The sequence below is a fragment of the Anomaloglossus baeobatrachus genome, chromosome 6 (genome assembly GCF_048569485.1).
Source record: "Anomaloglossus baeobatrachus isolate aAnoBae1 chromosome 6, aAnoBae1.hap1, whole genome shotgun sequence".
NCBI lineage: Eukaryota > Metazoa > Chordata > Amphibia > Anura > Aromobatidae > Anomaloglossus > Anomaloglossus baeobatrachus.
In genome coordinates this window covers 94,335,008-94,349,462 of record NC_134358.1, presented here as the reverse complement: position 1 = coordinate 94,349,462, position 14,455 = coordinate 94,335,008, and the positions used below count along the sequence as shown (strand labels likewise).

The following is a 14,455-nucleotide window of genomic DNA, read 5'->3' as shown; positions in this document are numbered from 1 at the left end:
TTATCGCTACGGCAGCATCACACGCACATACCTGCTCTGCGACATCCCTGTGGCCAGCGAACCGCCCCCTGGCGGGGAGGGGAGGAGATGAAAGGCCGGAACATGCCGCCCACCTCCTTCCTTCCTCCTTTTCCGGTGGACGGAGGTAAGGTGATGGTTGTCGCTCCTGCGGTGTCACACACAGCGATGTGTGCTGCCGCAGAAGCGACAAACCACATCGCTACTGAGCAGAAAATGATATTTTGTTTTAGGACGACCTCTCCATGACCACCGATTTTTCCCTCTTTTGCGATCGTTTACGGTCGCTCAGAGGAGTCACATGCTGAGATCTCACTAATGAGGCCGGATGTGCGTCACAACCACCGTGACCCCGACGATATTTCCTTAGCAATATAGCAGTGTGTAAAGCCCCCTTTAATGACCATAAATTTAGTGATGTGTAATAATGAAAAATGACACAGAGGAAAAAGTATTGAACACATGGAGAAAGAGAGGTGAAAAAAAACACAGAAAGCCAAAACACCAACTGAAATCTTTAAGTAATTAGAGAGCAATTCTGCCACTTATTGAAAAATATCAGCTGGTTCAATTGATGTCCTATAAAGAGGTGTCTCATTACCAAGGTGCCTCACAAGAAACATCTCATGATGTGTAAAATCAGTGAGCTGTGTCAAGACTTTCACAACCTTATTTTTGCAAAAAAATACTGATGGCATTGGTTACAGAATTTCTAAACTACTGAAGGTTCCAGTGTTCATTAATGGTGCCATCATCTGGAAGTGTAAAGAACATAGTTTCACCATAAACAGACCATGACCCGCAAGATTTCAGACCGAGGAGTGAAAATAATTATCTGAAGAGATGTCCAACAGCCAAGAACCACCTGTGGAGATGTACAGAAAGACCCGGAATCAGCAGGTACAGTTGTTTCAAAGAACACAATAAGTAATGGACTCAACTTCCATGGCCTGTATGCATACTGACCATGAAAGACTCCATTGCTGCACAAAAAGCATGTCTCATGAGTGTTCAAAGCTTGCTCAACAACTTAGATCAGCCTGGGAAATACTGTTAGAGTATAGTTGGGTAAGATGAAACCAAAAGTGAACTTTTTGGATGCCATAATACACACCATGTTTGGAGACCTTTAACACCATACCAACAGTTAAGTTTGGAGGTGGGAATGATATGGGACTATTTGTCAGCATACAGTAATGGCAAACTTCATATAATTGAAGGAAAGATGAATGGACAAATGTACTAAGACATTCTTGATGAAAATCAGCTTCCATTCACTAGAATGATGAAAGTGAAACGAGGGTGGACACTTAAGGAAGACTGATCCCAAACACACAGCCAAGGAAAGTCTGAATTAGTTTCAGAGAAAGAAAATAAAACTGCTAGAATGGCGAGCCAAACACCTGACCTTGATCCAATAGATAATTTACAGAAGGAACTGAAGCTTAAAGTTCATAGAAGTAGCCCACAGGACTGTGAGGATTGATTTGAAGAGTGTTTGTGTGAAAGATTGACTCAAAATCACACCTGAGCAATGCATGTGACTAATATCGCCATACAGGAGGCGTCTTGAAGCTGTCATCACCAACAAAGGCTTTTGTACAAAGTATTAAATAAACTTTAGTAAGTGTGCTCAATACTTTTTCAGTGTGTAATTTCTCATTATTACACATAACTTAATTTCTGGACATCTATGGTTTGATTTCTTTTCCTGGATTGGATGGGTTGTTATTAACATCTGATGAAAAATTCATGGCAATAGCAGCATTAGAAATGTATTTACTCTCAACATTGGTGGACATGTTCACAACATATTTCACCCACTGAATAGCTGTAGCACACATTTATGGTTACAGCTGTTTAGAAGTTGTATCAGAAGAAAAAGGAAAAACATATACCTCAGGTATTGTATATGCCACAAATGTGATGTGAATGATTCCTTATCTGTTTTTCCACAAGTAATGTATACAAATTGTCTGTGTTATATGTTCAATCAACATTACTATCATCATCATCATTGTCGTCATCATTATGAGTATAATTTTATTCCCTTATTAAATGCTCTATTTGGAAGAGAGTCGTAACTTTATGGCTCATCACGGACATATTAAATTTGTTTTGTCTTGGGAGGACACAACTAGAACACTACAATGGCAGCCATCTTGTTACACTGTCCTACCATATTAATTTCAATGGTGTTTGTGAGCATGTGGCCCAAGCTCTGCCCCCTCCCTTCACGTACAGGAATATGTGCTCCTAGTGAGTATGGTGATTTAATATAGGAGATATCAGGCCTGCTGAAGTAAGAAGAAACTGCTGACACTGCTGTTCATCCTGTGTTACTGGTCTAATACTGGAGATACCGGGAGTGCTGAGGTAAGAAGAGTATGCCCACACTGCTGTCCACCCTGTCTATCTTGTCTAATACTGGAGATACCAGGGCTGCTATAGTATTAAGAGGCTATTAACATTGCTGTCCACCCTGTCTATCTTGTCTAATACTGGAGATACCAGGGATGCTATGGTATTAAGTGGCCATTCACACTGCTGTCCACCCTGTCTATCTTGTCTAATACTGGAGATATCAGGTGTGCTATGGTATTAAGTGGCCATTCACACTGCTGTCCACCCTGTCTATCTTGTTTACTACTGGAGATACCAGGGGTGCTATGGTATTAAGTGGTCACTCACACTGCTGTCCACCATATCTATCTGACCTGATAATGGAGATACCAGGGGTGCTACGGCATAAGTGTCTACTCACACTGCTGTCCACCACCCTGTCTATCTTGTCTAATACAGGAGATGCAAGGGGTGCTACCATATTAAGTGGCCACTCACACTGCTGTCGACCCTTTCTGTCTTGTCTAATACTGGAGATACCAAGGGTGCTACCATATTAAGTGGCCATTCACACTGCTGTCCACCATATCTATCTGATCTAATAATGGATATACTAGGGGTACTACGATATTAAGTGGCCACTCTGTCTATCTTGTCTAATATTTGAGATACCAGAGGTGGTGAGGAGCTGCTGTGATCTGGAGATAGCTTGATACCTGGTGGTATAGAACTTTCTACTGCACAGGCTCACAGACATCTGTCCTATTAACACTCTAGTGAAGACAAGGAGAGGGGTGGTGTATCCCGGGTGCTACCAAATTAGCACAAATCTTGAGAATAAAAACCAATTTAGATTAACTCCTTCCTCAGGTTTCACCTTCCTCAGGCATAATACAAAGAAAGGTTCTCCACCACTACATAGAGGCCCAGTCACACTAAACAACTTACCAGCGATCCCAACAACGATACAACCTGATAGTAATCGCTGGTAAGTTGCTAGGAGGTCGCTGGTGAGATGTCACACTTAAGGGGGCTTTACACGCTGCGACATCGATAATGCGGAGTCGTTGGGGTCACGGAATTTGTGACGCACATCCGGCCGCATTAGCGATGTTGCTGCGTGTTATACCGATGAGCGATTTTGCATCGTTGCAAAAACGTGCAAAATCGCTCATCGGTGACATGGGGGTCCATTCTCGATTATCATTACTGCAGCAGTAACGATGTAGTTCGTTGCTCCTGCGGCAGCACACATCGCTATGTGTGACGCCGCAGGAACGAGGAACCTCTCCTTACCTGCCTCCTGGCCGCTATGAGGAAGGAAGGAGGTGGGCGGGATGTTCCGGCCACTCATCTCCGCCCCTCCGCTTCTATTGGGCGGCCGCTCAGTGACGTCGCTGTGACGCCGCACGGACCGCCCCCTTAGAAAAGAGGCGGTTCGCCGGTCACAGCGACGTCGCCGGGCAGGTAAGTATGTGTGACGGGTCTGCGCGATGTTGTGCGGCACGGGCAGCGATTTGCCCGTGTCGCACAACAGATGGGGGCGGGTACCCACGCTAGCGATATCGGGATCGATATCGCAGCATGTAAAGTAGCCTTCAGCGACGCTCCAGCGATCCCACCAGCAACCTGACCTGGCAGGGATCGCTGGAGCGTCGCTACACGTGGAAGCATGCTGCGCTTGGTAACTAAGGCAAATATCGGGTAACCAACCCGATATTTACCTTGGTTCTCAGCGCACACCGCTTAGCGCTGGCTCCCTGCACACCTAGCCACAGTACACATCGGGTTAATTACCCGATGTGTACTCTGCTACGTGTGCAGGCAGCAGGGAGCCGGCTTCTGCGGACGCTGGTAACCACGGTAAACATCAGATAACCAAGAAGCCCTTCCCTTGGTTACCCAATATTTACCTTCGTTACCAGCATCCGCCGCTCTCACACTGCCAGTGCCGGCTCCCTGTTCCCTGCACTCCTAGCCACAGTACACATCGGATTAATTACCCGATGTGTACTCCAGCTACGTGTGCAGAGAGCAGGGAGCCGGCACTGACAGCTGAGAGTGGCGGACAGTGGTAACGAAGGTAAATATTGGGTAACCAAGGAAAGGGCTTCTTGGTTACCCGATGTTTACATTGGTTACCAGCGTCCGCAGAAGCCGGCTCCCTGCTGCCTGCTCATTTAGTTGTTGCTCTGTCGCTGTCACACACAGCGATGTGCGCTTCACAGCGGGAGAGCCACAACTAAAAAATGGTCCAGGACATTCAGCAACAACCAACGACCTCACAGCAGGGGCCAGGTTGTTGCTGGATGTCACACACAGCAACATCACTAGCAAGTTGTGCCTCAGCAGCGATGTTGCTAGCGATGTTGCTGTGTGTGACGGTACCTTAGGGGTCAGAGATGCTGTATTCACCACGTTACCAACAATCAATTAAACTTAATTAAAAACAATATATAAACTATTTGCATAAAAAGAGAGAGAGTAAAGTAAAAAAAATCTGTCTCCACATTAGATACTGTATATATTAAAACTGCTGTCACAAAATCTTTCCTACAACAATCTCATTATTTATTTATATCTTTGTTTATTTTATTTATTCATTTTCTCCCTAGTATTTTCAATGGTTTCATTCAATCTCTTCGGTGCAAGAGTAGAGAATTTGAATTCCCAATATGAATCACCAGTAACTTGTTTCTGAAATCTATTTGTTGCATATTCAGCAAATTCTTCAATTAAATTTAAACATAAATTCATAGAATTATTATATTTGTGTTCAAGTAAGAAATGTTTAGACAAACTATGATTAAAAAAAAACATTCTTAATATTGAACCTATATTTATTGATTCTGTACCTGATGAAATTACTTATTCTAGTCCCTACACCTTGAAGAATGTAGTCAGATTGCAATAAATAGATGATAAAAGATGTACTTGAATTATAAAACTGGTTTATCTATAAAATCTGTTTTATGACCATTGACTGAAAGCTAAAACAGCCATGTTTTATAATAGGACAACATTTACATTTAGAATTACCTCAGTGGTAATAATCCCTAAGATTAGGAAACAATGATGGTTTCCTAGCTCCATTTATTGTTTTTATTTTTTCAATGTGACTAGGGGCTAGTTAGTTCTATAAATTCATATTTTGTCTGAATATAATATTAGATGCAGTGGTAATAACTTCAGATAAAATAGGGTTAAGGCCCCGTTACATGCAACAACATCACTAACGAGATATCGCTGGAGTCACGGAATTCGTGACGCACATCCGGCGTCGTTATCGACGTTGTTGCGTGTGACACCTACGAGCGACTGCTAACGATCCAAAAAGCGGCAAAAATCATTGATTGCTGATGCGTCGTTCGTTTCCCAAATATCGTTGCTCATTTGGGACACAGGTTGTTCGTCGTTCCTGAGGCAGCACACATCGCTACGTGTGACACCCCGGGAACGACGAATAACAGCGTTCCTGCATCCTCTGGCAACGAGGTGGGCGTGACGGTAATGCAGCTGCTCTCCGCCTCTCCGCTTCTATTGGTGGTCCGCTGTGTAACGTCACTGTGACGCCGCACAAACCTCCCCCTTAAAAAAGAGTTTGTTTGCCGGCCACAGTGACGTCGTTAGGAAGGTATGTGCGTGTGACGCATACAAGTGATATTGTTCGCCATGGACAGTGATTTGCCCGTGACGCTCGCACGACGGGGGCAGGTGCGATCGCTAGCGATGTTGCAGTGTGTAAAGCGGCTTTCACTCTTAATAATTGGCCAATATTTTTTATACACTATTCCCAATATTTTTGCGTGGTCTATTAAAAGTTGTGATAAAGCTGGATTTATTTTTTTCATATTTTTGGTTAATATTTGATCCCTCATTTTCGACTTTAATTATATTTTTTTTTCTTTTTTTTAACTAAACAATACCCTTGTTTTAATCTTTTTGTCCTATTAAATGCGTTCCTAAGTATAATTTTGGGTATCCCTTTTCCAAAAATTTCTTTTTAAGTAAATTGGATTAATTTTAAAAATCACAAATCTAATGTGCAGTCCTTATGAATATATCAATATTGTCCATAAAGTTCACTGTTAATCCATTTTGGATTATGACTACTGGAGAATTTAGGGCAACTAGTACATCAATATTTTTAAAATGAGTGGTTGTGAGTATGTCATCCATCTCATCTTTAACAGGATCCCAAAATTATTTTTTATTTTTAGAATAGGAAAATGTGAACATAAGACTCAGCTTACTCATTTTCAGATTCTCCTCAAATAATGATGCTTCATCGGCAGTACTTGTCCAAGTAAAAAAAAAGTCATCTATGTACCTTTTTTTTTTTTTTTTTAAAAAAAGGATGCAACATATTGGCAGAAGAGATCGGGGGTATTCATTAAGTCCCATAAATAAATTTGCAAAACTAGGGGTAAAACGCGCCCCCATCGCGCAGCCCCTTAACTGCCAATAGGTCATACCCTCAAATGAGAATATGTTGTGTTTCAAAATAAAAACAATACCTTGGAGTAGAAATATTATATGTTTAGTGGGAATGGTCTAAGACAGATTTTTGTCAGAGTAACAAGGTGGCGTCCATTTTAGTGTCCTAAATTGATCATCGCCCAAGACAAAATGAGTGCGATGTTCTGGTTTTAGGTATTTTGAAATGTATTTCCTTTTTTTCTATTGCCAGGTAACCCCTTCAAGTCTCTTGGTAAACTAAATTTTCTCACTGCCCTACATTCATATATGTTGTCACATTGGTAGCGCATTGCTGCCATTGACCTGTTAGATCCTATCCCTACTGCTTTGAAGATAACATGTAATTAACCTGATTTCTCCAAACACAGCTCCAGCCTTCAGTGTAACCAGCACCTTCTTATCATCAGGTCCTCCGAGAACCTGCACAGCTCCCTGCTTGATGATGTACATCTCTCGTCCAATCTCTCCCTGTATTATATCGGAAATAGGTAAATGTCAATGCTGTGCTTGTTTGAAAATTGCAGTACAGAAAATATCTGATGCACAGACCTAAGAAAGCAGCTTATAACCTTACATAATGGAAAGTTATACAATTTCTCAATATTCTGTCCATTATTTTAAGATCTATTCTGAGGTCCCACGTTGATATTGTCCAACAGAGTTCTGCTCAGACCAAAGTTTGTATCAGAGGAAGGTGGATGTTGGAGCCATAAACCTCAGCTCTTCCCTCCCCAAGTGTTGTGATACCAAACTGCGTCCTTTTTGTACAAAACATTAGTCTGATTTATACAACGTTAAGTCTCATATCCATAGACCCTGGGCCAGATTCATCATTTGTGATTTATTTAAGTCACTTTTCTTTTTTGTCTTGTGGTATTTTCTGTCCTTTTTTACTCCAAATTCTTAAAAATAGTGCACGCAGTTCATGAATTTGACGCCAAATCAAAAATGCTTCTTATTTTTGCATTCAATCAGCTTTTGCAACTTTTTGAACACAAAAAGTCACAAATCCTTTGAACAATTGCACAAAGTGGAAAACGCAACCAGTAGCCTTACTCCAGGCAAGAGTGAGATGCTCCAGAAAGATGGGACTTTTGGTAAAAGTCCTTAATTTTCATGAATCTGTCTAAAGCATCTGAATAAGCAAAGTTGTAGAGGAAAAATAAAAAAGGAAAGACGCACAACATTTAAGCACCTGATTAATCTTTTGAGGTTTTTTTAATTTACTTATCTTGCGGTATTCACTGCCTTTTTGTTACTCCAAATTCATCAAAATGGAGTACACGATTCATGAATTTTGTACAAGCTCAAAAATAACCTTTATCTTTGTCTTTGACCTGATTTGAGACTTTTTAGAGAAAAATATTGCAAATTTTTCAAAATCTTGTGCAAATTGCTTCTAAATATGTTACACACATAAACTTACTCCAGGGTGGGATCCCAGGGGTGTCTGGAGAACATTTGCAGCAAATTTTGCAACTTAAAAAAACCCAAAACAGTGTGAGAAACTAAAATAAAAAACAGGTGATAAAAATTGAAAATTTGGTGCAAGCAAAAAAAAGCGCAAAACATCAAACATGCAAATACAGTAACGAATCAGACCCAGAGAGAATAAGGCACAAATACTAAAGTTACTAAAAGGAAGCAAATTACTCCAGAAGACTCGAGGAACAACAATAATGAATTGGGCCGATTCATTATTTGCGTTTTGTTTTTAAAATCACCTTTTATTTTTTTTATTTTGTGCCATTCGCTGATGTTTATTGAGCAAAATTCAAGAAAATGGCACATGTTGCTCTTGAATTTTGCGCAGTTAAAAATGATCTCCTTTTCGCTTTTAACCAGTTTTTTTTTTTTTTTACTTTTATAGCAAAATGTCGCATCTTTTTAGAAATGTCTGAAAAATTGCTCTAAAGCTTCTGGCATACAAAGAGGTGGAGGGGGAACTGGAGTACATTTAGGGAAAATTTTGTGACTTTTCGAAAAGTTGCAAATGATTAATCAGGCAAAAATATATGAGAAGTCTAAACCCTGGAATCAGTGTGACGTAAAGAAAAAAACTAAATTAAGGAGAAACCATATAAAATAGGCTTAAAAAAAGGCTGAATTAAATGGGGAATATGATGCAAACAAAAAAAGGTGCAAAACACAAAACGCGCGGCACAAAACGGGCACATTTTACATTATGGATAGAAATGAGCGGACCTGTTGAAATTCGGTCTAGCGGGTTCAGCCGGACATTAGATAAAGTTCTGTTCTGGACCCGGACTTGACCTGAACCTCATTGGAAGTCACTGATTGGGCAGTTCGGGTCTCACATACAGCCAGCCATAAACAGAGCACTTCCAGGGGTGTGTGCGCTTCTTCCCTTTTTTTGAATGCACACTACATCTGATAACGCTGATTTTACCCCCAGTGTGAGCTATTCAAACACTGCAATCGGCTTGCACAGGGCACCAAGCATATAGCATAGCATTTGTAAAGCACCCGAACTCCAACAAACACCGAACTTTACTTTTCATGTTCGCTGATGTCTAATTACACTGGTGAACAATAAAATTGCATTTGGTTTGTAATATACCAAATCATATGTATTTTTACCTCCAGATTCCAGATATACCATCAGAAATGGTGTATCACATGAGATTTTTTAGATATTGCAGATTTTTTAAATGTATTTTGGATCCGTGACTCCTAGAGTAGGTTGTGTACCTTGTGGACACTGCGTTGCCTGCCCAAACATTGACCGAGCTACATCCTTTGTTGATTCTGCAGGTTCTCGAAGAACATACGACTTTATGACATTGATAGTGTAGCTTTTAAGTAGTCCTAATAGTTTCTTATCGTCTTTCTTAACATACTGTGTATCTATTAAATGTGACGTGATAGAAAGAATCTGACTTTTCCACTAAAATCAACACCACAAAATTAGTTAAAACCACCCATTTTCAAAGCAGATAGAGATTTTTTTTTTTCTGTTGACCAGTGTTATGAATTGCGCCCATAGAAAATAAGGCACTTTTAATGAATCCATTAAAAAGGTAAATTACTCAAAAAAACTACAGAAACCACAAGAATAAATTGAGGTCTTTATGTATATTAACCCCTCAAGAACCAGGCGATTTTTCATTTTTGTGCATTTGTTTTTTTCCTCCCCTTACTCCATGAGACATAACTTTTTTATTTTTAAGTCCACACAGTCGTCTGAGGGCTTGTTTTTTGTATGACAAGTTTTACTTTTGAATGTTATCATTTATTTTATCATGTGATGTACAAGAAAGTGGGAAAAATATGTAAAAAATGCCAATATAGCAAAAAAAAGCGCAATTCCACAACTTTTTTTTACATTTTTTTTTTATTTACAACTTTCATTCTACAATATAAATGGTCTTGCTGATATCATTTTTTCAGGTCAGTATGATTAACGAGATACCAAACATGCATAGTTTTTGTTTTATTTAAATGGTGAAAAAAATTAAGAAACCTGTAAAAAAAATATAAAAAATTTGCTTGTGATGCATTTTCCAAAAGTTTTAACTTTTTTAGATACTTCAGGCTTTTGTGTCCGTATCCAAAGTTTTTATTGATAGAGTTGTGGGGTAGATATCATTTTTTGATCGGCTGTTATTACGGTACATTTTTTGGTGTGGTTGCGGCAGCTGAAAATCCTCAATTCTGTTGTTTTGATTATTTTTTTGTTCCAACGTTTACTGATTAATTTATTTTAGAATTTGATAGATCGGACTTTTGAGAACGCAGGAATATAAAATAATGTTTATTTTTTTATTTCTTAATTTTTAATGGGGGAAAAGGGGGGTGACTTGAACTTGAAATATTTTTGTTTTTTATATTTAGTCCATTTTTTATTTTTCACTGTATTTGTTAGTGCTTTTAGGGCACTTGAACCTGCGATCATCTGATCACTTGTGCTATATACAGTAATGCCACAATATTGCTGTAGATATGAAAAATCATGGTCTCCTATGAACACCAGCCAGGTGCTGGCTTTCACAAGAATACCATCATTACAGGCACACAGGTTATCAGCAGACCCCTGGCTGTCTCAGCCACCCATCTGTGTCATGCAACCAAATTATGGTAGTACCGATGAGCTGTTAGAACAATGTGCCCCCCAGCCAGACCGGTATAAATGCCGCTGTCCCAGATGGACAGTGACACTTAACAGGTTAACAGCCGTGGCGGAGCTCAACTCCATCTGCGGTTGATAGAGTCAGATGATGGCTCGCGAGCCAGCATCAAAGTCAGGGAGCTGACAGTGATGTACCCAGTATGCCATATGTCAAAAAGGGTTTAAGTATTTAAACGGGGGGTTCAAAGGCAAAAAATGACATCTAAATCCCTACTGTATCTAGTTAATGCCATACTCTTAACTCATTTCTAATATACTGGCATAAAAAATTCCCTCTCCCTCCATAACTACACTATCTAACTACTATGCGGTTTGTTTTCCCTACTTCCTGTCTGATGACGCTTCGTTTGAGAATCACAGTGCATGCTGGGATGCTCAAAACGTCATCAGGAGTAAGAGGCTGTGTTCACTGCCGCAGCTTTTCCTCTCCATGAAAGTAAGCATTATTAGTGACATTCGTTTCAGGGCCAGAGCTAGTCCCTGTGTGCTGGGCACTGTGCGATGTGCACAATGACAGTGCACTCTGTGTTACCAGGCCAGGTCAGCAGTGACAAGCCAGCAACAGAGCACTTAGATTACTGTGGGTCACTCGTCTCTGCTATCCATATATTCTGACAGCATACTGTTGATGATTTTTTACTAATGATGGGTGGACCAGGACTGCAAAAGGCCGGATTCACGCTGGTTCAAAAGTACCTCAGTGCTCAGGGAACTCCGGATAATGATCCAGGTCTGAGAACTCGGGAAATAAAAAAATATAAAGGAAAAATAAAGAAAATAAGAATAAAGTAAGTGCACTATACTTACCGGTCTCTGGCGTGACTGTAACATTGCTTCAGGGGCATCTCATTCTTCTTCCAGGGCCGCTCATTAGCTTCATACATATTCACTGATTCTTCCTGCCCACCAGCAGTCCTGGCATACAGACGCATCCCCAGCCTGTGTGACAGAGTGTCTGACTGCTTGCAATCACAGACCCTGTCTGCAGGTCCCTATTATGGTGTAAAAATAAATTAAAAAAATTGGCATAGAGTCTGCCTATATTATTATACCCAGCACAGATAAAGCATATGGCTACAGGATGCAGCCCCCAGTCATGCGCTTATATTGCCTGTGTAAAATAAGAGGAAATGCATGGTGTTTGTTTTTTGTTTTTTTTTAAAACTATTTAAATAAATAATTAAAAGGCGTACATTCCCCCCAATTTTCATACCCAACCATTATAAAGCCTGATAGCTGTGGGCTGTTAATCTAATGAATGAAAGAATTATGGGCAGCTGCAGGCTACTATTTTTAGGCTGTGGAGGCCAATAAGCATGGGTCTCCCCACTCTGAGAATACCAGCTGCCATCTGTTGCCTTTATCATGGCTGGGTATCAAAATTGGGGGACCGCATTCCAATTTTTAAAATTATTTATTTAAATAATTAAAAAAACAAACTCGCATGTGGTTCCTCTTATTTTGATAAACAGCCAAGATAGACACATGGCTGTGGGCTGTTGCCTGTAGCCATATGCTTTATTTGTGCTGGGTATCATAATTAGGGGGGACCCTACACCAATTTAAATATTTATTTTTTACAGCAATAGAGATGCACACACAGTGCCTTTGATTGGTTGCAGTCAGACACACTGTCATACAGGGTGAGGGCGCGTCTGACTGCAAATATTCAGAAACACGGGGACTGCCGGTGCGTGGGGGAAGCAGTGAATATGTATGAAGGATAATGAGTGGCGCTGGAAGTAGTGTTAGAACCTCATGGAGACTCAGTAAGTATAATTCGCCTGCTCCAATCCCCTATACCTTCCACCACCATTTTAAAGCGCCGGATTCTGGTCCCCGTAGACTTATATGGAGACCGGCATCCGGACAGATATCCAGAATCAATTCCAGGCCCGAACCAGACATTTTTTTTTAACATGGTTGGACCTGCTGATCCCGGGTACTTGTGAGTCCGCCCATCACGATTCGTCACTGCTGATCTGAGCTGGCAATAGAGAATGGACTGTCATTGTGCACATCGCACAGGAAGTAGCCGAGCCAGTGAAACAAGCCGCACTGATGACCACTGCCTCTGCACCCTGATGACTAGAGTTGAGCGCGGTTCGCGGTTCGAGGTTCTCCAGTTCTAGGCTCGAGTGATTTTGGGGCCTGTTCTAGATCGAACTAGAACTCGAGCTTTTTGCAAAAGCTCGATAGTACTAGAAACGTTTGAGAACGGTTCTAGCAGCAAAAAAACAGCTAATTCCTAGCTGGCTTTCCGCTGTAATAGTGTAAGTCACTCTGTGACTCACACTATTATGACATTTCAGTGTATAGTGTGCGGGAACAGCGCCTTCAGATCACTGCTGTTTGTATAATGGCGATCGGCATTTTTTTTTTGTTTCCTTGTCTTCCTTCCCTAAGCGCGCGCGTCTTGTGGGGCGGGCCAGCATGTCAGCCAATCCCAGACACACACACAGCTAAGTGGACTTTTAGCCAGAGAAGCAACGGCATGTGTGATAGGATGTCCATGTCACATGTCCCTGCATTATAAAAACGAGTATCTGCCCATCTGGACGCCATTATCTCTTCTGCGTCCTTGGTGTCAGACATCACTGGCGCAGCTCCGTCCTTTGTCCTATCGCCGATACTGCTGTATGCGCTCCATACACAGCGCTGGACAGCTTAGGGAGAGCACTTTCTATCAGTCCTTTTAAGGGCTCGTACCGGCAGGGTCAGAGCCATAGGTGACAGGTCCTGAAAACAGAGACAGCGTTTGTGTAGCCAAGGTCAGGGATTTCGTCGCTGCATTTCCCCATTAGGAGGGAATAGAAAGGCAGGCTTCCATTCCTCTACCCAGAGCCCCACAATCCTGGCACTGTACCCTCCTGTCCTCTGCACACTCCAACTCATTATAACTAAGCCATTATACTAGCAAACAGTCAGTGTTCCTAGTGGCATCCTAAACGTGGCTATTGGACTTTTGTGTAGTCACACTAGTGGAAAGTTATTTGCAGCACCTCTGCCTGCATTGCACACTCAAACTCTTTTTAACTAAGCCATTATACTAGCAAACAGTCAGTGTACCTAGTGGCATCCTAAACATGGCTATTGTACTTTTGTGTAGTCACACTAGTGGAAAGATATTTGCAGCACGTCTGCCTGCATTACACACTCAAACGCTTTTTAACTAAGCCATTATACTAGCAAACAGTCAGTGTACCTAGTGGCATCCTAAACGTGGCTATTGGACTTTGCTATAGTCCCACTAGTGCAAAGATATTTGCAGCACCTCTGCCTGCATTGCACACTCAAACTCTTTTTAACTAAGCCATTATACTAGCAAACAGTCAGTGTACCTAGTGGCATCCTAAACGTGGCTATTGTACTTTTGTGTAGTCACACTAGTGGAAAGTTATTTGCAGCACCTCTGCCTGCATTGCACACTCAAACTCTTTTTAACTAAGCCATTATACTAGCAAA

The 14,455-nt window shown here is 41.2% G+C and overlaps 1 protein-coding gene across 1 annotated transcript in view; it reads right to left on the bottom strand.

The window, feature by feature from the left end:
- Nucleotides 1-14,455, bottom strand: part of CNGB3 (cyclic nucleotide gated channel subunit beta 3) — a 262,617-nt gene that overhangs the window by 30,093 nt on the left and 218,069 nt on the right. Inside the window, exon 14 of the mRNA XM_075316272.1 lies at nt 7,190-7,308. Coding sequence (XP_075172387.1) covers nt 7,190-7,308 — 119 coding nt within the window. The remainder of the gene's footprint in view (nt 1-7,189; nt 7,309-14,455) is intronic.